The sequence below is a fragment of the Prionailurus viverrinus genome, chromosome X, assembly GCF_022837055.1.
Source record: "Prionailurus viverrinus isolate Anna chromosome X, UM_Priviv_1.0, whole genome shotgun sequence".
NCBI classification, from domain to species: domain Eukaryota; kingdom Metazoa; phylum Chordata; class Mammalia; order Carnivora; family Felidae; genus Prionailurus; species Prionailurus viverrinus.
Genome location: NC_062579.1, coordinates 9,890,941 through 9,914,783, shown reverse-complemented (window position 1 = coordinate 9,914,783; position 23,843 = coordinate 9,890,941). Strand labels below are relative to the sequence as shown.

The 23,843-nt window shown below is 43.0% G+C and overlaps 1 protein-coding gene across 1 annotated transcript in view; it reads right to left on the bottom strand.

The window, feature by feature from the left end:
- Window positions 1–206: 206 nt before the first annotated feature.
- The window catches only part of SYAP1 (synapse associated protein 1), a 30,191-nt gene continuing 6,554 nt past the window's right edge, over window positions 207–23,843 (bottom strand). Inside the window, exons 2-9 of the mRNA XM_047843455.1 lie at window positions 20,848–20,966; window positions 20,004–20,070; window positions 16,621–16,694; window positions 12,238–12,377; window positions 6,171–6,319; window positions 4,781–4,839; window positions 4,226–4,373; window positions 207–1,996 (exon numbers count right to left, since the gene is read on the bottom strand). Coding sequence (XP_047699411.1) covers window positions 1,869–1,996; window positions 4,226–4,373; window positions 4,781–4,839; window positions 6,171–6,319; window positions 12,238–12,377; window positions 16,621–16,694; window positions 20,004–20,070; window positions 20,848–20,966 — 884 coding nt within the window. The 3' untranslated portion in view covers window positions 207–1,868. The remainder of the gene's footprint in view (window positions 1,997–4,225; window positions 4,374–4,780; window positions 4,840–6,170; window positions 6,320–12,237; window positions 12,378–16,620; window positions 16,695–20,003; window positions 20,071–20,847; window positions 20,967–23,843) is intronic.

Genomic DNA, 23,843 nt, shown 5'->3' with positions numbered 1-23,843 from the left:
CGAGCCCCACATTGGGCTCGCTGCTGTCAGCACAGAGCCTGCTTGGGATCCTCTCTCCCCCTCTCTCTGCCCCTCCCCCGCAAGCACTCTCTCAAAAATATTAAAAAAAAAAAAAAGGAATACACTTCAGTTACCTGTGTCATTTATAAAAGCATAAGTTTACTCCTATTTGAATCATAAAAATAGAGCATAACTGTATTTTTATGCTGTGTATAAAATCATTTTATCCTTTTATTTTCATAGAGCAGTGGCAGTTAGGTTGTTTTTAAATGCAATAAGAGTATAATGTAAAGTTGACAGTAATAACTGTAACATGTCTATTGTCATTTTAAGTTTTTTTTTACTTTCTCTGAAAGCTTTTTTTCTGTTTATTCAACAATATGAATGCTAGTGCATATAAGAGCTAAGTGCTATCATATTCTGATCTGCTTACATCCAGGCTTTTCAGCTACTTAAAGGCATTTTACGTGTTTCTTGCCCTCCAGAAAACTTGATTAAAAACAAACAAACCAAATTTTCCCCTCAACAGGGTTATTTTAGAAGTTGCCAATCACAGTCTCTGAACCCGAACTCAGTAATCAGCAACTGTGACACTGCAGTGGAAATCCCTTGACAGTGGGGTCAGTGGTTTCGTAGAGTACGTGCGTTTATTGCTATAATCCAAGGGATCCTACCGAGACAGTCTGGCTCACTCACGAGCGTGTACACCAAGCTCCAAACAAGAGCAAATCTCTTGGACCCAGTTCTCTCATTGACTATACCTTTGCCAGAGGACCAGGGACTAATTTTTATGGTGTCCACAATATAAATATGTACATTTTTCCTATAAAGGATTGTCATAATCCTCTTCCCTTGTATGAAATAAAGGTTCCTTGCAAAATATAAAAGTTTCAGAAAGTAAATGCCTTGGAAGTGTTGTGACATTAAGCCACCTTGTTCTTTTAAAATAACCATATTCTATGAACACGGGCCTGCTGGTGTGGCGGGATTGAGCAGTGAAGTTCCCTAAGTTGTACTCAGAGGAACAGACTTTTATAAAGACTGACAGTTTAATTAAGACAAACAAAGCTGAAACATTTATATGTGGTGATGATTTTCACAAAAATGAGAGACTGTAAGGTGAAGGGGCTTCTTGAAGATCATTAATATAAAAAGGACGAAATGCCCCGCTTTCTACAAAAACCGTGATGTGAAATTTAGGAAAGCAAAAATATTAAGTGTGGTATAGTTAAACAAACAAACAAACAAACAAACAATACAATAAGAAAGAAAGAAAAGGCCCCAGAGGGAAAAAAAAAATGTTTTTGCACAGTATTTCTCAATGTCAAATTGTGTGATGTTTATACCATTAAAATTAACAATTATCTTATCCTTAGGTTTCTAGATGGAATTTTAGAAAATATCTAGCAAGAAAATAGTCTTGAAAGTGCTTCTTTTTAAGTTCTTTGGTACAATTTGGTCATTTTGATAGTTATCAATCTGTTAAGTACTGTAACATACATGTAGCAATGAAAATGCAACAAGAAGTACAAATGTTTAGAAAACCACAATTGAAGAATAAATTATAATTCTGACCTCACGGAAAAGCGTTTCTGTGGCAAAGATACCATCCTGACTACATGAACATCTCTAACTAGATTTATATTAAAGAAATATTACATAAAACATCTCTTTTTGAATATTAGAATGACTGTCCTATGTTTTTTTTTAAAAGCAGAAAAGGCAAGTTTCAGCTTGAAAAAAGAATAATTTTGAATTTCATAAAGTTATACCAATCTTCTCTGCCTTCTAATTCAGCGAGCGTCATCATCTAGAATTTAATGTCAGTTACAGAATGTTAAGGATTATTCTTTTATTTCAGGAAAGAGCTAATTTTCCTCCTGCAGCATTTTCTCTATTTCCTTATCCCAGTTTTCATCTCGTTTCTCTGATTCTGTCACCACTTCATATTCTTGCAATTCCTGTTGTAATTCTTTTTCCCAATCTGCAGACTCCTCTGAAAGAAACAATTGAGAAGGTAAAGATTCATAAACCAGTTTTAACAATTCGGTCGCGTATAATTACCTGTGGAAGTCCCTGCCATGGTAACGTTTAACGTCTCAGGTTTCCTCACTGCGTGTGCTCAGAAAAGTGGACCAAATTTTAACAATAACCAAAGGGAAATAGGATTAGAAAGATAAACTTGTTAAGAGCCCTAAGTTCAGGTGTTATTTTGCTTTACTAAAACCTCTGCTTTTCCTTATATTTAAGTGGATAATTGATAATTAATATGCGGTTGCAAACTGATTTTTACTGCTATCAATGACGACGATGGCAGAAAAAAACAGCTAATGTTTCTTGAGCACTCAGGGCCAGGCACTGTACTAACTGCTTTCTACATACCACTTTTTTTCTTTGACCCTGAGAACAATCCAGGGACTAGATATACTGCTGCACATTTTACATGGCGGAAAACAGAGGCTTAGAGAGGTTAAGTGGCTTGCCTGAGAACACACAGTTTGATAGCAACAGACATACAGACGGAGGCAGATCCGGAGGCTTCAGTCTCTGTGAAAGCACATTAGCAGTAGTCTCCCTAGATCGGCAACGATTACCAGAACCTGAAGTCAGGAGGTCTCCTGCTGAAGCCTGGCCCCTCACACTGGGTTTATTCCTCTTCCGAGCCGACATTCAGAACCGCAACTTTCTGCTTGGACACTCAATATAGGTGTGTGTGTGTGTGTGTGTACGTACGTACGTACATGCATGTATGTATGTAGACGAGAAGGCATCTGCTATGTTGTGTTAAAAAACAGAAAACAAACAAACCAGCTATTTAAAAAGCAAGGCTAAAATTGATTTCATTTTTAAGTGATCTCTATGGCCAACATGGGGCTTGAACTCACAACCCTGAGATCAAGGGTCACACGCTCCAGTGACTGAGCCCGCCAGGTGCCCCCATTTTTATTTTTTAAAAAAACCTTAAACTTAGTAGCTATAGAGAAAAGAAAAACCAAAACCAAATTTTTAATTTTTTTGGCAGCAGGACCTCAAGGGAAAGGACACAGTATGCTGCTTACCGGGTGCCAGACTCCATGTTGGTGGGGTACCGTGGGGATAACAAGAACAAGGTGTAACTCCCTTGAAGAACTTACAGTTTAGGTGCGGGGGCAAGATAATGAATATGTATAAGAATATTACGTGGTCCAAATTAAAAATCGGGCAGGAATTCAGTGAAAGAACAGATTGCTCAGAGCAGCCAGCCAGCACCTAATGAATCCTGCTGCAGGGAGACTTCCAGTTTCCTGTGGGGCCTCTGCTACCAGCCATCGCCGGCAAAAAGGGAAGCGGTGCACAGGCTGCCCTAGGACTGCCTACAACACGCGGGGCTCGTGGGGCTCTTGCACGCTGTCCTCGCGAGGGGTCCGGCAGCCAGCTTTATCAGAAAACAGATGGGGGTGGGAGGGATCTGGGGCACCTAGTGAGCCCGAGTTTTCACTTCCCCTCTGGCCTTCTCTTTCCCCCAGAAGCTCTTCCCTCCTCCTCCCTTCCCAAGCCTCTCCCCCAGAGTCCCTCCGTGGTGCACAAACAGGGTTCCGGTTCACCTCTGGGAGGCTACTTTTCTCACGGGTGCTCTCTGTACAACCGGGTGAATAGCTGACTCTCTGGGTGCATCTGAAACCTCAGAAGGCTTCATAAACACTCTTAATGTGATGATGATTAACCTGAGCCTTTGCTTTTCATCCAGTAGAAAGCCAGTCGTTCGCCCTGATGTGCCAAAGAAAGCAGCCTCCCCTCCTTCCACTTGTACTTAGTCTCGAAATTCTTTTTGTTTTTTGAAGGCAGCCTGCTCCTTCCCAGAAGCAATGCTCTTGTGGCACACAGCAGTGAGGAAAAGAATCCTCTATATGTAAGTATAAGCCCAAGCAGAAGGCTGGAGGGCAGTGTCTCTAAGTGAAAGGGCATGCACTGTCGCCTGTTGCTGTCCCCATGTTCTTGGGGCTCAGGTGCCTTGGACCAATCATATAACCTCTCTGGGCTCAGTTTCTCCTCTCTACACTCCGGTGCATGCGTCAGGCAGGGGAATGTGAGGTCTGGTCACACGTGCTAGAAGCTATCTTCTAACGGCAGAGAAGCAATTCTGATGCAGAAGTTACAGTATGTCCGTAAATCTGCTTCAGAATGACATTTTCTACAACCAGCTTTGGAACTGGAAAAGAGCACAGCTATTTGCTTTGTTTGGTACCTTCTACTACGGCTGTCTCCTCCTCTTTTTTGTCAAGAACCAGTTGCTCCATTTCCTTCCTTAGATCCTCCTGATTTAAGTTACAGCTATCAAAGGCATCGCTGACAAACTCAGAAACCCCTGGGCTGGTAGAAATCTCCTCTTCATCCTGAAATGCAACAAATGAGCTTAGAATGGTTTTCTACATGGCATTTAGCACAACATCGCTTTCATGTCCTTCCTCCACTAGTCGGATGCTCGCTGTTCTCCGGCCTTCTAACCTACACAGCTGCGTGGGCACCAGATGAGCTACCACCTGAATCCACTATGCTCTCCCTCAGTTCGGGCCACTCCAGTCATTAGGTCCAATTCCTGAGAGCACATCTAGAATGACCGATGCCAAGGAACCGCCTTAGGTCTCAGCTACATGTCCCTAACTGTACAACTGCTGGAACCCTCTTCAAAACAGCTAAGACCCGTATTCATAAGTAGTTTCAAATGGGATCTGAGACAGTTAACACAGAGTTACTTCACTTCCAGACATCAACTACTAGGTACAATGTAAAACTGTATTACCTCTTGAGTTTTAAGCTGAGATTTGATTACGACAGGCGGTGTTTTGGGTCGTACTGCCTCTAAGAAGTGAGAATAAAAGAGATAAAAATGGCTTGATTCAATTCCGAATACATATTATAGTAACAACTAAAGTAGCCACAAATATGACGATACTAAATAATTTTCATAAATGAGCTCTTATGTTAGGCTTTTAAGAAAAAGCTAGGTGACACCATCTCAACCTCTTTCTTTTGGGGATATTTTTACAGGTCATCCTATTTGATGCACCTCTTTTAAGATTTCCAAGCAAGAAATAAATTTTGACCTCAGTGTTAGCCGAAGTCAAATTCAGGAAGAGTTATACTCCTTCTTTTAGGATAATGAGAATTCAGTTATTTATCAGATTTTCCTTTTGTCACGAATGCTAGAAAGCACAAAGCAAAGTGCAATGCTCACTCACAGCATTTTCTACCTTGTGAACCTTACTAGGTGTATAGTCTTTATCGAACCCTGTCTTAAGCCTGTTTTGTTACACAGGCAGTATTTGGTTACATGGCATTTCCCAATAAAATTAATGAAAACAAAAAGCAAAGAATAATACACAACTGGGATTCTTTATATGCAAAATGCCAAATTGTACTGTGTAGAGCAACCTCATTCCACTTCCCTGACCCTAAATGCAGTGTCAAGTTCTTTTCTAGTGGTCTGTACAGCCTGTGCCTTAGGATACATGGTTTTGCTTACTTATTTAAAATTGTATAAACAGGTAAGTCTCTAGTTGTAATTAGCACCTATACACAGGTGTTCATTAAACGTGACAAATGTGACATAAAATACCATTCTTATTTTAATTGCTATTACAGATCTTCACTTGTTGCTAATATTTTAAAACACTTCCCCAGCAATGAGGGGTCAATTGTCCCAAGAGTGCAATGTGCAACGGGACGGTGCCTCAGTCTGAGTCAGACACTGGCAACCTGGAGTGGAATGGAGCTCTACAGATTACAGTACTAGGAGAACACCAGCTTGAACAGAAGGCAGAAAAACCAAGAAAAGCGATGGCCTGAATCGGTGGAGGACACAGGCTATGAAATGCTATGAGGTAAAGGGCCAAGAAAGAGATGGAAAGAGGACTAGTGACTAAGGGAGAAATAAAAAGGAAGAGATAAAAAACCCGAAGAACAAGAAAAAGAAAGCGAAGGAAAGGAGAGCTTGGGGGAAGACGTAGGAGCAGGGTCAGAGAGAGGGCAAGGAGAATGACTCTTTCCTCGGGAAAAGAAAGAATTTTCCAGAAGATGACAATGACATTTTTGGTATACACAAGATGACAAGCTCATGAGAGTCTCTGAGTTAAAAATATTTTTACAGTAACTCTTTGTTTTACACCGAGTCAAGTCTTCTCCCAGCATACCTGTCATTGGCAAGTCTTCGTCTCTGCCGTGGCTCTTCTCCTCCTTCCCGGCGGCCTGCTGCTGGGCGGCCAGGGCGGTGAGCTGGGCTGACTGCTTTATCAGGGAGACTCGGTAAAAGTAGTTCCTCCAAAACACTTCTTCCCTCACGCTTTTCAAGACAGACAATGACACATTTGAGAATGCACGCAACACATACAAACACATGCAGGGGCTATTTGTTTTAGCAGAGGTGGGAAGAGATGTTTAGGGGCGTTACTTGTCTGCATGTGAAAAATCACCTGGCAGGGGGTGCTGGTGACCAAGTCCTGTAAGGTAAGGGTCCACGTGGGGGTGGCGTGGAATGGGGAGTGACAGCCTGAGCTGAGAGAGGAGTATGTCTGAGCAGGGAAGGGGGTGGTGGTGAAAATGGAAGACTGGTTACACGCAGGGGGTTGATCAATTAAGTAAAAATATTAAGGATAGTCGGAACCAAGTTTCTCACAGTCAGGAAAGGGAATGAGAAACATTGAAAGAGAAAGTTCTAGAATGATCCCTGTTGTGAGGTAGCACTATGAATACATAGTTTTCATTTAGTAGAGATACAAATGAGTATATATGTATATACATGAGCACACAAATATTCCCCAGCTCTGTCCACTGAGTGAACCAAGGAGTAGTGACACCTCAATAGAAATGAGCATGCCTAAGTGCTCAGATCTTGGTGTCTATATACCATTTTCCACTAAAATGAATCAGAGTTTTTTTGGTAAATAGCCAATTCCAGGGTTACAGCAGGGAAAGAACAAGATGAGCCTAAACTACTTCATACCAGAAAGTAAGAAAGCACTCAAAAAATGAGGATGAGTCAAAAAGACACAGAAACCAACTTGAATGGGCTCCCACTGGCCAAGTTGGTGATAATTTGAGCATCAAAATAAATAATGATAGCAACAGATTATATCCATTGCATAAAACAGGACCATGAGTCTATACAGATACAAATAAATACATGAATACATTCAAAGTCTGATGAGGAATGCAGTATTTTTAAAGAGTTTCAAAATACCTCCCCAGAAAATACTTACTGATTTCAAAGAGGAGAGAAATAACTTTATAGTCAAGAAGTCTGGCAGAAACCACCTTCATCTAGTGACCAAAGTGTAGACAGTAATGGGACAAAATGGCAGCGTGCACCACTTGATAGGATGCAATAGACTGAAGGAGACCAATGAGACATGAAAACTAAATGCAACAATTGAGCCTGTGCTAGATCCTTTTGCTAGTACAGAGGACACTGGGACAAATGGTAAAACTTGAATGCGGTTGGGTGCCTCACTGGCTCAGTCGGTAGAGCATGTGACTCTTGATCTCGGGGCTGTGAGTCCGAGCCCCATGCTGGGTGTGGAAATTACTTAAAAAAAAAGAAAAAAGAAAGAAAAGAAAAAGGTAGATGGTGCCTGGGTGGCTCAGTTGGTTAAGCACCCGAATCTTGATTTTGGCTCAGGTTGCTGTCTCACGGTTGTGGGATGGAGCCCCGCGTTGGGCTGTGCACTAGGCATGGAGCCTGCTTGGGATTCTCTCTCTCCCTCTCTCCCTTCCCTGCTCACTCTTTCTCTCAAAAAATACCCCCCAAAACAAAAAAAAACAACCCCATGAAACTTGAAAGGGGTCTGAGAATCAGAAGGTAATAATGCATAAGTGACCATTTCCTGATTCAGGTGGTTACAAGGTGTTTATGCAGGAGAAGCCTTATTCATAGGAAATAGACATTAAAGCATTCAGGAGTGATGGAGCATTAGGTCTCAAGTGAGTGAGAAAAAAAGTTTTCATGTTATACATCCAATCTTTCTATATAAAGGTGTGATTGTTTAAATAAAATAATAATAAACATTGATGAGTATGCTTACCTCAGAGCAATTAAACATCTCGAGGGTGGAAGGCAGAACAAAACTCAACAAAAAACATAAAATGCACTCCCCTCCCCACCAGGTCACTGAACCAGCGATGGCTTTGGTGACCCGCGGAGTTGTGCAGGGCACACGTACTGGAGGAGTCACGCATTTTGTGTTCCCAGAACATGTTGCTACAAGTCATAAAAGGGTGGGAGAATGTGTCTCTATCTCCCGGTTTACTAGAAGGGATGGATGCAGGGTCTTAGAATGGGGAGAAACCAGAGGAAGAAAGTATAACTGAAAAAGATTTTGAAGGAGGAGAAGATTATCAATGAGAACTAAGAAAATTCTGAGACCCAGGCTTACGGATGAGGACAGGACCTGCCTTAGGGTTGCCACATCTGTGACTGGTGAAGCTGGGCCAGGAGACGAGCTTTTTCAGTGACTGGGGCAAAATACAAGATTAACGACACAAGCTGGGCTAGATAAGAAGCTGACGTGCTGCTAGACGCAGCCCATCTTTTCTTTCATTAATTCCACCAATGTTCACCGAGTGCCACAGGCATCAGACCCCGTGCCAGGTGATTCAGGGACGAATAAGCCAGATTATCTGCCAACACAGATGGTCACAGGAATAATGACCTCTTACTTAAGTTCCTACTCGATGCCAAGTTAGCATGTCCCAACCTCGTGTGGTCTCACAACTCTCTTTTTCTTAGAACATCTCCTGGAACTAGTTTGGCAGGAGGGAGACCCAGCTTAACAGCAGTTGGCAAGGGGTTACAGTCAAGCACAAGTTTACCTGAGCAAACAACAGTATACTGCAGCCGTGAGAATAGCTAACAGAACATTAGGTGGCATTACAGAGCGACCCAAGGTACACTCTAGTGTGCTCTACTGCAGGCAGACAGCACTTTACATTCCTTTCGGAGGACTCACTTTTGGACCGGTAAGCACCTGGATGTTGAGGGGATACAGAGATGAAGACACCTGGGGAACAAAGAAAACAACTGGGGCTCTTTACCCAGTTAAGTTAAAAAATCTTCAACTGTTAACATCACGTTGAGACAGAAGGGAGCTTAGCTACCCAGGAGGTAGTGAGCTCCCTGAATATTTTCAAGGTCACTCTTAATTCTGACCTCTATGAAAAGTCCAAAATGAAACAGGTATGCCGGCAATCTACAACAGATTACGGGCAATCTTCGTTCTCTCAATAAAGCTAAGCATCTGGACTGTTTTCTTTCCCAGACCTTCTCCCTCTTGATGGACGAGGAAGTGGTCACGGAGGCACACTATAGAAACACTCCGTGACCCTCTGGAGAGTCACAGTGCAGATGACATATAAAGGTTCTGAGAAGCTCTGTGATAAAGAAAACCACGGGAGTTAGCAACTCCCAAATGTCTACTATCTGATCACTTAGGCTTTCATGAACTATTTTCAGGCACTAGTATGCTGTGAATACCCTCTGGGAAACAATGAGCATAGGTCACAGTCCAAGGCCGGAAAGGACTTGTGATTTCTCTGCTTTGTCAGAGTAAAGACCTCAGAGGGCATCTGTGATGCAAGAGCAGGGCTCGTCTCATGCCAGCCCTGCTGTCACAGGGAAGCGTTAACACACTAGGAGGCATTTTGAAATACAGAGCAAGTTTGTTTTGTTTTCTAAATTGTTCCCCGGTTAGTGATGGCTTCTGCTTAGAAAAAGTGTCTCAAAGGACCAAAGCAGGAGTCCTAGATTTGTGTGTGATGGCTCATGTTTTTTATTATGGAAATTTCAACAAAAAAAAAAAGTGGAGAGACTAGGACAAAGAGGCCCCTGTACCTGTGACCTAACCAGCAATCACCAGCATTTTGCCAATCACACTTCATGTCTGTCCCTCTCTTTTCCACACATGCCCTTCTCTGGGTATGGGTTGGAATATTTTAAGGCAATGCCAGATATCACATCCTTCCATCCACAAATATTTCAGTAAGCATTTCTAATGGGTAAAGACTTATAAAAATGATAACCCTAATTTCTAAATGATCCCTAACAGAATTAGCAATAGGAAACTGGAATTATATTACTCAATAGACCATTTAACTAGCTAGCAACAAACCAGAAATACTACTTGCCAAATACCAATTCTCCCAATCTTTTCAAGACTCTAAAATTACTGTCAGCAGTAAGAAGGCATCCAGAATTGTCACTAACCAACGCTGTGGACACCTAGCCACATGCCTGCCATGCGTAACCCTGGGCCACATGCCCCACTGCCTCGGGGTCTCGGGACCGTCCTGAGAGCATTGGCAGAGAGCCCGCTGTGTGACCCAAGGTGATTTGAATGGTCTTCAAGTTGATGGAGCCTTCAGGTACAAAGCCCACCCAAACCCCAGAGCTTTGCTACTCTTCTCTCAGAAAGAGGCAGTTATTCAGAATAGGTACAACCTCAAATTCCAAGATGAAAGAGCTTCTATCAGATATATACACATGAACTGTTCAAAAGCCAACTCTCAGGGTTTTGTGAGCATAATAGTGAAAAAAAGATCAGTTGATAATTTTTTTATATATATTCTTCACTAAAAATAGCTACTTTATCTATCCACCTATCTACCTATTTATTTTTAAGTCATCTCTACACCCAACATGGGGCTTGAACTCACAACCCAGAGATTAAGAGTCATGCCAGCCAGGTGCCCCCAAAATAGCTATTTTGGACACAGTCTAAGGATTAGATTTGTAATGAGATTTGAGCCATTCTAAAATAATAGAAAAGGAATTAAGTAAATCAAACCCCCCAGGACAGAGAGAACTGGCGAGGAAAGCACAGTGGAAGGGGAAAGGCTGATGGGCCAGCAGCAATCTACTCTGTAGACCGGAGAAAGCTGTGGTAAGCCGCCTGCAGGAAGGGCGGCTGGCGAGAACGGGCCGGTTCACCCAGGGTGCCCTCGGACAGAGCCAAGGACGGGAGGCACAGGCGTCTCTGAAGGCCGGGTGCAGGTCGGGCTCGAGACAGGAGGCATGGTGGTGAGGCCCCAGAGGAGCAGCGAGCTGGCTGACTCCCGCACTGCCCCTTCCAGCTGGGGACTGTGCTTCCATGCAACAGAGAGCCACGGTTCACTGTGAGCTGAGCCACTCCACACTCAGGCAGCTGGCGTGGCTGAGACTGGTCAGGCAGGAGGTGGAGTCCTCTCAGGGAAGCCACCCTGCCCGAAAGGCCTGTGGGAACACCCAGCTCTAAGTGCCCTTTCTGCAGGGTGCCTTCAGATACGAAGAAGGACGGATAAGGAAAGCCTGCAACATGAATCACAGAGCCCAAAACAAACACAAAAATTCAAGAAAAGCACCGAGACAAAAGGGTATTTCAAGAAAACTAGGTTCTCAGAGACCAGGAAGATACTGCACCCATCCAAAAAGAATAGAGTGCTATAATAATGGAAAGCTCACGGAGTAAGAAAGACCATGGACTAAAAATGCAATAGATTCAAAACAAAAAATTGGAATTAAAAAAGGTGAGCAAGAGCCCATGATGGCAGAAGGGAAGGGAGGAGACCCACCCACCGTGGGGGGCCTCTGCTGATCCTGGTCAGGGCTGTGTCCCTGAAGACATTATGCTTGCACGGGAGCTGAAGGACAAGCAAGACTTTCGGAGGAGAACAAGGCCTGCGGGCAGAGGAAAACTTCAGGTGGGAAGGAGAACAAGAACACTGTTGCTAGAGAGCAGAGCCAGAGTGTAAAAAGGTGGTGGGCCAGGTCCTAATGAGCCCTGGGGACCTTAATTTTATTTGGAAGACACGGCACGTTGGTTGTTTCTATCGGAAACTGTTCTAGCTTCTAACTGGGGATAAAACAGCACATCTTATCTCCACCCCAAATTTCCTGTTAGGCCCACTCTCAGTTTCGATTCTATGGCTGTGTGTGTGTGTGTGTGTGTGTGTGTGTGTGTGAGAGAGAGAGAGAGAGAGAGAGAGAGAGGGAGAGAGAGAGAGAGGGAGAGAGAGAAAGAGAGAAAGAAAGAAAGAGAGAGAGAGAGAGCGCATGCACACCAGCTGAAGGGCCACAGAGCCTATTTTCATGAAGACGGAACAGGAAACTGCTCTGGCCCCCACTCCAGGATTCTGCCCCGACACTCTGCATATGACCAAGGCCACTAGAAAATGCCAATATGTGCTGTGTGAGCAGCGTAGCTCTGGCTCAGGAACACACTGCTTACTTACAGTTTAGGAACAAGGGCAAATCTCATCCTACTCAGCAGCTCGTCCTCTTGGAGCATGATCAGGGCAACAGGGTACATCTGATCAAAGTCAAAATTAAACTGCACTCCAGCTGGAGGGTCACGAAGGAAATTCCTCTTGTCCTTTGATGAAAAGGGGAAAAACATGGGGAAAAATGTAGACAGCAATTAATATGTAACAGTGCATCACCAGTTTGACAAATATTCAATTCTCCTAAAGATTTCAGCCACAAAATCCACTGAAGTATCATTAACCTGTCTGCTTGAGAGTGGAGAATGACCAATCCTGTCATGTATTTATCATTTATTTTTATTTTTATTTTTTAAAGTTTATTTGAGAGAGCAAGTGCACACACGGGTGCACATGTGCGCACGAGAGGGGGGAGGGGTAGAGAGAGGAGAGAGAATCCCAAGCAGGCTCTGCCCTGTCAGCATGGAGCCCCTGAGATCACGACCTGAGCTGAAACCAGGAGTGGGACACTTAGCTGAGCCACCCAGGTGTCCCCTGTCATGTATTTTTTTTAACAGTCTCCACTGAAGAGAGCCTTGTGGGAGGCCAGGAAGTTCAATCATGCAGTTAGTTGAAATTACAGAGTTTCAAATCATATGAATGTACATTTGTTCCAGCGAGTATCTTTATGTGAAAACTACTGTAAAATAATCTTAGAAAATTGGCTGCTTAAATAATCTTAGAAACTGGCTACTATAAGCATCAGTTTTATCATATCTTGCCCGTGTTAGATTTTAACCATATTTTTGGTTTTTGAGATGCCTACATCAATAAAGAACAAATCTGAACCTAAATAGGGTTTAGTTATTTTACCTTCTCATGTAAAAATTTCAAAGTCTAAAAATTGCCGTATCACGTTTCACCTGGATTTCTACAGCAGCCGCTGAAGGGGCAAATATCTCCAGTCCCATTTCTCCCACCCAGAGCAAGCAACTTTCTACCCTGTCGCAAGGAAAACATGTGTTTTACTGGTCACTAAAACCCTTAAATGACTCGTTTGTTGCCTTTGAGATGAAACCTAAACTTACCAGAATGGTACAGAAAGGTCTTCATGATCTGGCTCCATATCCACACCTCCACCTGCACCATGCAGTCCAGTCATATCCGAATGCTTACAAAACCCCCTACCTGAATGTCAAGCCCTGCCCCACATCCCCCAAACATCCTCACACCCTCCTCCCAAGACTCATGACTCCACTCCAATGTCATCACTTCTGGGAAGCTGCCCTGAGATCATCCTCTTCCCTCTCCAAAATCAGGGACATGCCGCTTTCCTTGGTGCTTCGTTGCGTGTCCCGCACGACAGTGTTCAGCATGGGAGCGATGCTATGTGTGACTCCACTAGCAGATGTCCAGTAAGCCTTCGGGCTCTGGAGGGCAGGTCTCAGCCACCTCCAGGCCCAGGACTAGGCTGGCCCAGGGGAGGTTCTAAACACAATTTTCTGAATTGCATTCTCACAACTACCTAATGACAGCTGTACTATCAATTTCTTTTTTATGCATGATGCCCTGAGGGGTGCCCCAGCACGAGAAACTTAAAGGTCTACTCTGCTATAGGCTCTGAATTGTCCCAACTAGTGCTTGGCAAGTAGGAGAATGTAGCAACTCTGATGGAGAGATTGCTAATCATCTCCCAGTATCCCTTCCTCCCTCCCTTCCAGGATCACAACTCTTGAGTTCCAGCTGGGCATGTGGCCACGCAGCCAGAGACTGGATTTCCCAGGCTCCCCAGCATTAGGAGTGGCCATGTGTCTAAGTTGCCAAAGGGATGTAGGCCTGAGGGATAGGTGCAATTTCTGAGTCTCATCTTCCAAATGGTCTGGTGTACCCACCATCCTCTTTCCCAGTTCCCACAGGCTGGAACACAGGCACGGTCATGAGAGCTGACTTCACCGCAGAGAAGGCAGACAACAGTCTAGGGGCTGGCATAGGATAAGATTAAGACAGGAAATACTTGGGTCTACAGATGAGTTCATGGGCAAAGCACACCTACGTGGACCATCTACCTCTAGACTCTTACACGAGGGGGGAAGAGGGAGGGAAAGTCACAGCTTGTTTAACCTACTGTCTTGTTTTATTTCTTCACTATAGCAATTTAGTCGATCTCTTAAAACATTCAGAAGCCACCATAAAGAATGTACTGAAGATGGTTCAAAGCCTCTGGGTCATGCTGGTATCTTGAGTGCTCTCTTGCAGGCATGTCTGTGTGCAATGTTCACTGCATCATCCATTCAGCAGATGCCCATTGAGGACCTGCTGTGCCCCAGGCACCGTGCCACCTGCTCAGCAGGGCACAGCACAAATGGAGTCCCTCCCTGCCTGCACAGCGTTTCCATTCCACTTGTGGGGTGGGGGAGTGGGAAGAGACAGACAAGGGTTTAGATTGCTAAGGCTATGAGATGGGGTGACTAGTAGAGGGCTGAAAGGGTGGCGAGGGAGGTGACCTTTGAGATGAGATCTTGTGGAATGGTGTAGGGTGGGCTTCTAAGAAGAGTGGACAGCAAGCACCAGGCCCTGAAGCAGGACAAAGCTTGGCTCACTTGTGTTCCAGAAAAAAACAGTGGCTGGAACACTGGGACGCAGGGCAGTGGGGCACGAGGGAGGTGAGGGATGCAAAGCCAAGGGCCTTCGAAGCCAGTGGAAGGGGTTTAGATCCTAGCCCACTCGAGGCGAGATGCCATTAGAAGGCTCTATGTGGGAGAGTGACACGAAGGGATTTACATCATAAATGGGACCCCTGTGGCTGCTGTGAGCTTGTAGGGAAAGGGGTAAGGATAGGACAGTGGTTGGGACGCTGAAGGCAGGAGATGATGGCATTGGGACCGCTGTGGTGGCAGCAGCAGTGGAGAAGTGGTATAGAGGTATATCAGGAACATAGCGTTGTCAAGTTGCAGCAGGCCCAGGCGGGGTGGGGGTGGGGTGTGACTGAAGGAAGACTCTTGGGTTAGTGACTAGAACAAACTGGTGGATGACTGGAGTCTTATTTTGAGATGGAGAAGATGAGGACAGGAACAGGTCTGGGGGACAGAGGAGCTATGAGGACTTACTTGACTGTGAGTATCTGATGTCTGCCCTCAAATGACAGTCTCACTGTCCCAATTCTCTTCTGGAGATAAGCATTATGTGATGTCAGCATCAAGTTTGGCCATAGCACAGTAAACAAAACACATGGTGTTCATACTGAACTCGTAATGGATGCTCAGGCCCTTAAAGGGCTTACTAATGGAGGGGCATCTGGGTGGCTCGGTAGGTTAAGCATCTGACTCTTGGTTTCCGCTTAGGTCATGATCTCACAGTTCATGGGATCAAGCCCCATGTGAGGCTCTGTGCTGACAGCTCAGAGCCTGGAGCCTGCTTCACATTCTGTGTCTCCCCCTCTCTCTGCCCCTCCCCTGCTTGCACTTGCTCTCTCTCTCTCAAAATAAATAAACAAACTTAAAAAAGAATCTTTTAAGGGGTTTACTAATGAAAAAGAAAAAATCTTAAAATGCCCTGGGGGAGGACAATGGAAGCAAAGTAAAGCCCAGCTCTATGTCTGTTTTCTAGACTGAAGTTCCATTTATGACTTTGGTTAAAAAAAAAAAAAAAAAAAAAAAAAAGAGTAGATTAAAAACAAAGCTTGAAAACCACTGATACAGTCAAAGCCCTATTTGCTGAGTCCCCTGCCAGGCAGGCTGCTATGTGCTGAGGACAGAGATTAAAGCCAATCTCTCCACCCACTAAGAATCCACAGCCCAGTGGAGACACATGTAAGGAGTGAGTGTCACATTTGGGAGTCACAGTCATCACGCCTGCACGACGGCAATAAAAGGCCCTACCTACCTCATAAACGTACAGTGAGGTTTAAAGGAGATAATGGGTAAGAAAGTTCTTTCTGAAAGTGTCAGGTACTGTACAACTGTTAACTGGTATCACTATGTTCCCTCTGAAATCCCAAGAGAAATCTTTGTAGGCCAGCAAAGAAAAGTTTATTTCTTTCAATTTCATTTTAAAATACATATGATAAAGAGAAAACTTAGAATACAATCTTTTCACTCAGATGAACTAGAATGATATCTAGAAACTTTGTATGATAGCATATCTCAAAAGATCATCTTAATAACATAAAAGAATCCTTTTAAGGCTGAAATAATTATTTTGTGTAACAGATCATACTTTTCTGTTAAGAAAAAAGAACTTAAGGAGAAATTAAAACTTGGCGGGAGGGGGAACTTAAGGGGAAAAACCAGAGAAAGTTGATGTGTACAGTTCTAGTATCTCAAAACATTTTAAATACTATATAGAAGAAAAACATTCTATGGATAAAGTCATGATAGGAAGAAAGTATCTCTATACAGGGAATCACGAGGTACTTACAGCAGATAAGGCCAAGATTTGCTGTTGAATTGTTTCTTCATCATTACTATCAACCCATGGGGGCACTGCTGCTTCTAAAGGTTTTAATAATAAAGAAAAAAAGAGAAAAACATGTTACAAAGGTTACACTGCAATCGTGGTTTGAAAGAATAAGTTGCCACATAATCAATGTGGCAATTTATTAATGAGCTCCAAAGATGAACATTCATCATAATTCCTAGACTTAAGATATGAATCTAAAGCATGTACGTATTTGGTAAAAAATTACTTGAATTATATGGTGGAGAAATTGGACAACACCTTGACCAAGTGACCCAAATGATCATCACCAATGAAAAAGAGATGGTCATCGTAGGCCTCCAGATGGGCTATCTTGAGAAGGATACAACATCATCTATGTAGTATTCTGGCCAAGAATGCATAATCTGAATCTAATCATGAGGAAATACCAGCCAAAGCCCAACTAGGAAAGGTCTATTTAAAAAAAAAAAAAAAAAAAAAGGAGGCCAAGGGGGCGGGGGCAGAATATCCTTTGAAAACATTAATGTCCTAAAAGACAAAGGTCCTGGATTGGTGCAGATTAAAAGAGGCTAAGACACATGAGGAAAGCTATGCTGCATGCTGTATTGAGGGGGAAAACATACAAAGGACATTACTGGGTCAATTGACAAAATTAGAATATGCACATCGTATCAGTGTTCTTTTCCTAAAGCTGGTAACTGTCTGGTCAGTGATTATGTAAGAGAATACCCCTAATTCTTAGGAAACACACATTGAGTGGAACAGAAAAGACACCCACAGAGGGAGAAAGGGTGTAAAGGACAAGGCAGTTGGACTAAAACCAACAATCTAGGGAGAGGGGGTATGGGTGTTCTCAGTACTCCCTTTATACTCGCAACTGCTCTGTAAATTGAAATTATTTCCAAATAAAAAGTTCTTTTGAAAAAGTCACTGTACTTGATTCATGACAAAAGGTGATAAGCAGTTAGGAACTGAGAAGAGGGTTGTCAGGAGTGAAAGCAAATAAAGAAACGGGCAAATCGGGAAGTAAACAACAGGGCTGGGATCTACAACAGACATGTTGTCTTTGGGGCTCACAAGAAGAAGGGGATTACAACTCATCAGGCTTATACTGTTGGGTGACAAATGCAGCCACTGAGAGGTGAGTCCCAGGGGTTTTCTGCGGAGACCTGGGAGGTGATCTTGGTCTAGGAGGAGTTCAGTGCTAGGTGTGTGTAGGGGGTGTTCAGAGGGAGCAGCAAGTAGGAAATAGTGGAGACAAAGCCAGTGAGCATCCGAACTGGGGCTACCATCTGAGCTGGGGCTGTGGAGGTGGGAGGTCAGCACAAAAGATACATGTAGGGGTTCCTAGTATTTTCAACAAAACACCCCTGCCCTTTTGTGTCATGTGGCAAAAGTCCAATGGAAGAGATATCCTATTGTGTACCAACTGATAGAAAAGTTATGTGCATGTGTGGATAGACATATGGACAGACAGACACCTGGCTCATTCTTAGGCTCATCTTAAACAAGCAAATGGTGGCAATTATAATCCAAATTCTGTTAAATATAAGATAAAATAAGCATATTTTCATACTTAAAAAAATTGGGGTAAAGCCCCTTGAAAACACTATTTGCTTTAATATTCTGGCGTCCAATTTAAGTCTATTCACCTTGGGTGGCCTCTCCTGGTACTACTTAACCCTCAGATGAGGTCCTCTCAAGGCTCAAACTACCAGTATGGATGAGACACTCCCTGCCTCCCTGTTCCTCTGAAACTGCTCTTTTTAGGGTGACCAGTAACCTCCTGGTTGTCCAACCCACGGACAGTTCTTAGTTCTTTTCTCTCTAGGCCCAGTTTCCTTCTTTGTGAAATGGAGAGAAGAGTAAGCACTTCTGAGTTTCTGTGACCGTTAAATGAACAAATGCACAAGGAACACTCACATGATGCCTTTCCTCATGGTCCTTGTAAATGGACTTCTTAGCCGACCTAACTCTCCTTGAAATTCTCCCCTCTCTGGGCTTCTATTGCTTCTCTCTCCTAGCTGTTGTCTGTTGGTAAGTAAAAATGGGCACTAGTTTTGATGGCAGATTTGTTTCATCACTTACCAGCTGAGCAACCTGCAGCGAATTAACCTTGTTGATCCTACCTTTTAGTAAAGAAGATGTTGCATGTAAACATCAGGCACTCAGGAACTGTCAATTTCTCCCATTCCTTCCTTCCTGTCAACACTGTTAGATCTCTGCTCAGCTCTCTTCATGCTCGACACACTTCTCACTGAGCTCACCTACTCTCATGGTTTTTACACAAATTGACTTCTAATCTGTATCAGTAGATGGGATTCTTCATGCATGCTTCACACAGGAATCAACTGCTCCTGTTGGACCCCATTCAGTTAATTTAGAGCAGTGCCGACCAACAGAACTTTCTGCACTGATGGAAATGTTCTAAGTTTGCACTGTCCAATATGGAAGCCACTAGCCCCTTGTGGCTATTGGGCCTTTGAAATATGACTTGTGCAACCAAGGAATGGAATTGTCCTGCATTCCCTTCCCTGCCTTTGTACATGTTCCTCTCACCTGGGGTGTAATGGGTGTCTCAAAACTGAAAGTGCCTCCGAGCCTTTCCCCTGCTCACTCAAAGTTCCTGTCTCAGAGGCTCTGACCAGCGCCTACCCCAAGTCTCCAAGCCAGGATCACTTTCTCTGCTATCCTAAGGTAGGCTAATTTGTATAGATTTTTTGTCCCCAAAGCTGCTTTCCACTTTGAGTTGCCTGACCCGCCACAGGACTAAGTAGCTCTTTTTGAATTTGTGGCACTGCTCAAACTGATGGAATTGTTTTACCATTTTGCCAAATTCAAAGACAAGAGGCCGGTTTTGTGTTTGAGTACATCCAAACAGTAAAAGTAGACATTTTGAGATCCTGTAACTGCAAACATTTAAACAAGCATTTGTCAGTAATGAAATGCACTAACTTCCTCGAACACTCCATGACTTTTCATGGCCCTCTGTCACTCCTCTAGAAAGCTCTTTCGTTTTTATCTCCTGAAGAGAATGGGAAGGGAGCCAACTTCTGCTAAGTGCCAATTATGTGTATATCACACAGTGTGTTGTCCATGTTATAAAATGAGAAATGAATGCTCACTCTGTCACAGTCAGCTCCCCAGAGGGGCTGTCACCAGTTCTGTGGGAACAATTTTCTCCCTTCCTTTAAACCCCAAAGGTTTATGAGCTTGACTTCCCCACTAGTCTTTGTGCTACCTGAAGGATGGGGGCTGTTACACATTTTTGTATTCTCAGCGCCTCAGTGTGGTGTCTGGCACATTAATAGGTGCTCAATAAAATTTGGTAGGTGAGTCATGTATACAAACCGATATCATACCTGACTTTTTGGTATGCTGTTCCTCAACAAATTTTTTCTGTTCCTTCTGAAAATCTCCTATAATGGTCTGTTAAAAAATATATAAAGAGTCAAATTACTTCGAGAAGCTTATTACATGTAAGATTTGTGAAGTCATTTGAGACATTTTATTAATTTTATTCAAATAAAAAGGTTAAAAAAGTGATACTCCACCCTTTCTCCACCAAAAGGGAAAATCAATTCAATAGTTTTGAATTTTAAGTATACAACCTTTTTTATGATGGATTATCTTTTCAAATGCAAAGATAAAATGAGTTAAAAATTGAATTTTTGTTTTATCGCAAAAAACAATAAAAGCCAGGTCAAATCTCATTCTAACATGTAGTACACACAGCAAAGCAGCTAAATAACAAGCTATCTGAAGTTTAATTGATGACCTCCTTAGTTCAAATAATTACCAACATAAATGAAATTCCCCAGGCCTATACCCTACCACTGCAGGAAATGAACAAACTCATTCCTTAGAGTCTGAAAATGTAATTCCTAATGGGACTTTAAAAACGTAACTGAATGATGCAAAGGCATAAATATTTGGAAACAGTTACAGTTTAAAATTAAACTCACAATATAAAAAGTTCAGTATTATGCAAAAGTATCAGTGTATTTCAGAATATATTAAAATTAAAACCAAGGTTATTTAAATCATTGCTACTTCTTATACAAAAAGAAGAAAAAAAACCCCAAGAGTCTCAACAATTAATATTTTTATCGGAATATGATATCCTACTTGGATTAATGACGTTCATAAAAAGAAGGGATAATTATATTTAGCTGCTAATCAATTTGAAAAGATGTTGAAATGTACCTTATCAATGATGTCATCTATCTTTCCTTCTTCTACTGATTTCTTTATTGTTTGTGCTGTTTCAGCAACTGATTCAGTTATCTTTTTTGTAGCAGCAGTTGCAAAGCTAAATAGATAGTCTGCAAAGAATAAAAGACAGTCTATGCTCCATTCAAGTACAATGGTTATTATATTTGTGATTTTTCCCTTAAAGAGCTCTCATGCGAATCTTCAACCATAGGGCATGTTTCTTGTTCACTAGGACGTGAAACGAGAAGCACTGACAGTACCCCACCTTCTGGGTGGACCCGCTGGCCATCCACACCCGGCCTTTAATTCATCTCTTGCAAAGAGCGTTAAGCATACGCCTCCCTTCTCCCCCAGTAGTCTCTTGTTCTAACTTATCTCAGCAAGTAATCTCCCTTCCGACTTCACAAATAAGATCAAGGCTCCTTTTCACTTTCCTTCCTTTCTAGACCCTAAATATCCTATTTTATTTTCTCCTTCCCTCTTGTTCAAAGAAAAAATGTCCCTCCTTCCCTACATTAACCCATCTCGTGATAAATCTGGGGGAATTTTTAATAAATAGAAATCTTGGCAAGCCCTAATATAAATATAAGTCCTTCTTAACTAATAATAATGAGCAAATATGTAGAATAAAATTAAAACTGGAACATATAAACTTCCACTTTTCAAAAGCACAAAATTAATGTTTCTAAAGACCTGAAAAGACATTATGTATCAAAGCTCTATTGCAACCACAACATAAAGGCCTGTATGTAAACAAATATCATTTCGAAGTCCACAATGTATACAACATAGGCTGCGGGAAGCAACCTCAGGCAGGTCCTGAAGCTGGACCCGCTGGGGGATGCTCCTGGGCCACTGCCTTCCAATCTCATCTAGTGGGAGATACTCTCTAAGTTAGGGCACTCTTGCCTCTGCTACTTGCACTTGCTGAGGGGCAGGTGGGTTGACTCTTAACAACACTCAGGGAGAAAACCCAGATAAGAATGGCAAAGGGAGCTTGGCACACCAGATTAAATCCTCACTGGTGGCTGGTATCACTTCCAGAGAATCAGGTAACTTGTACCACTACCTGGGAGCAGCAGTACTATCTCCCCATCTGAATGACCTTCTCTTCCACTTTCCATAGCCTTTACCATAAAGAGTCTACTTTCTCCCATTGCGTCTGGTGGCATTCACCTGTCCATGATGTCAACACCCCATTGTGACTATAAAACGGGACACTACTTGCCTATGGTCTTCTCACCATTCTTCCCCCTCCTATTCTACATTCACATGATCCCAAGAAATTCTTGAGTATCTCCAAGGAGGTTTCAGATACATTATTCCTAGGTTTGAAACACCTTTATCTTCCCTCTTTTTATCTGGCTTAACTCTGCATATACTGTGCATCTCCACTTACATATCACTTCTCAGGAAATGTTCCCTGGCTCCTTGACTGGAGTAGGAGCTCCTGAGATGTGTTCCCTCAGCACCTGTGTTGCCCAACCAACAATATTCATGACACTCTATTGATTACTTGGTGGATCTGTCTTCCCAGACAGACTCAGGGCCCATCCTAAGTTCCACTGGGGCAGGGACCAAGGCTGTCTGATTCACCACTGTATCCCCAGTGAGTGACCAATAAGTCCTTGTTGAATGGACAAATGGGGGGCAACATAGTAACTTTTAGGGAAGGGTTTTAGCGAAGTCCCTTATTTCTGTTTGGTTATGATTAGTCTATTCACAATAAATTGGGTAGACAGCCAGATTATTTTGTAATAATATTTTTTGCAGAGAGTCAAAGAAATCTGAAGTTCTAAAAGAGCTGGGTTCCTTTTAAGATTTTCTCTCAGGAAAATGTTAAAAAAATTTTTTTGATGTTTATTTTGGAGAGAGAAATAGACAAAGCGCAAAGCGGGAGGGGCAGAGATAGAGGGAGACCAGAATCTGAAGCAGACTCCAGGCTCTGAGCTGTCAGCACAGAGACCAACACGGGGCTCGAACCTGTGAACCTCAAGATCATGACCCAAACCGAAGTTGGACACTCAACCGACTGAGCCACCTAGGCGGCCCTGAGCCACCTAGGCAGCCCTCAGGAAAGTGTTTTTAATTAGAATCATTATTTTTATGGGGCACCTGGGTGGCTCAGTCAGTTGAGCTTTCGATTCTTGGTTTCAACTTAGGTCATGATCTCATGATTCATGACTTTGAGCCCAACATCCCGGCATCAGGCTCTGCATTGACAGTGCAGAGACTGCTTTGGATTCTCCCTCCCTCTCTCTCTGCCACTCTCCAACACAGACATTCTCTTGCTCTCTCTCTCAAAATAAATAAAACTTAAAAAAAAAAAAGAATCATCATTTCTAGTCCAAGGAGTACTGCCATTTAAAAACTGGTATTTTAGGGGCGCCTGGGTGGCTCAGTTGGTTAAGTGTCCAACTTCGGCTCAGGTCATGATCTCATGGTCTGTGAGTTCAAGCCCCACATCGGGCACTGTGCTAACTGCTCAGAGCCTGGAGCCTGCTTTGGATTCTGTGTCTCCCTCTCTCTGACCCTTCCCCAGTCAGGCTCTGTCTCAAAAATAAATCAACACTAAACAACAACAACAACAACAACAAACTGGTATTTTAGGGGCACCTGGGTGGCTCAGCTGGTTGAGTGTTTGACTTCGGCTCTGGTTGTGACCTCGTGGTTCACGAGTTTTGAGGCCTGCATTGGGCTCGCTGCTGTCAGTGCAGAGCCTGCTTCAGATCCTCTCTCGCCTTCTCTCTGTTCCTCCCCTGCTTGCTCTCTCTTTCCAAAATAAACATTTAAAATACATAAATAAATAAAATCTGGTATTTTAGCATAAATATCTCAATTCTTAGATTTTAATGAGGTACGGTACACTGACACAGAGAACACTGGAGAAAGTATAGTTGTCGCCCTCAAGGAATGGCCATTTCCAACCAAATAAAAGGCTCAAAGACAAGAGGAGCAAGAATAATCATTAAACAGAAGCACTCAGA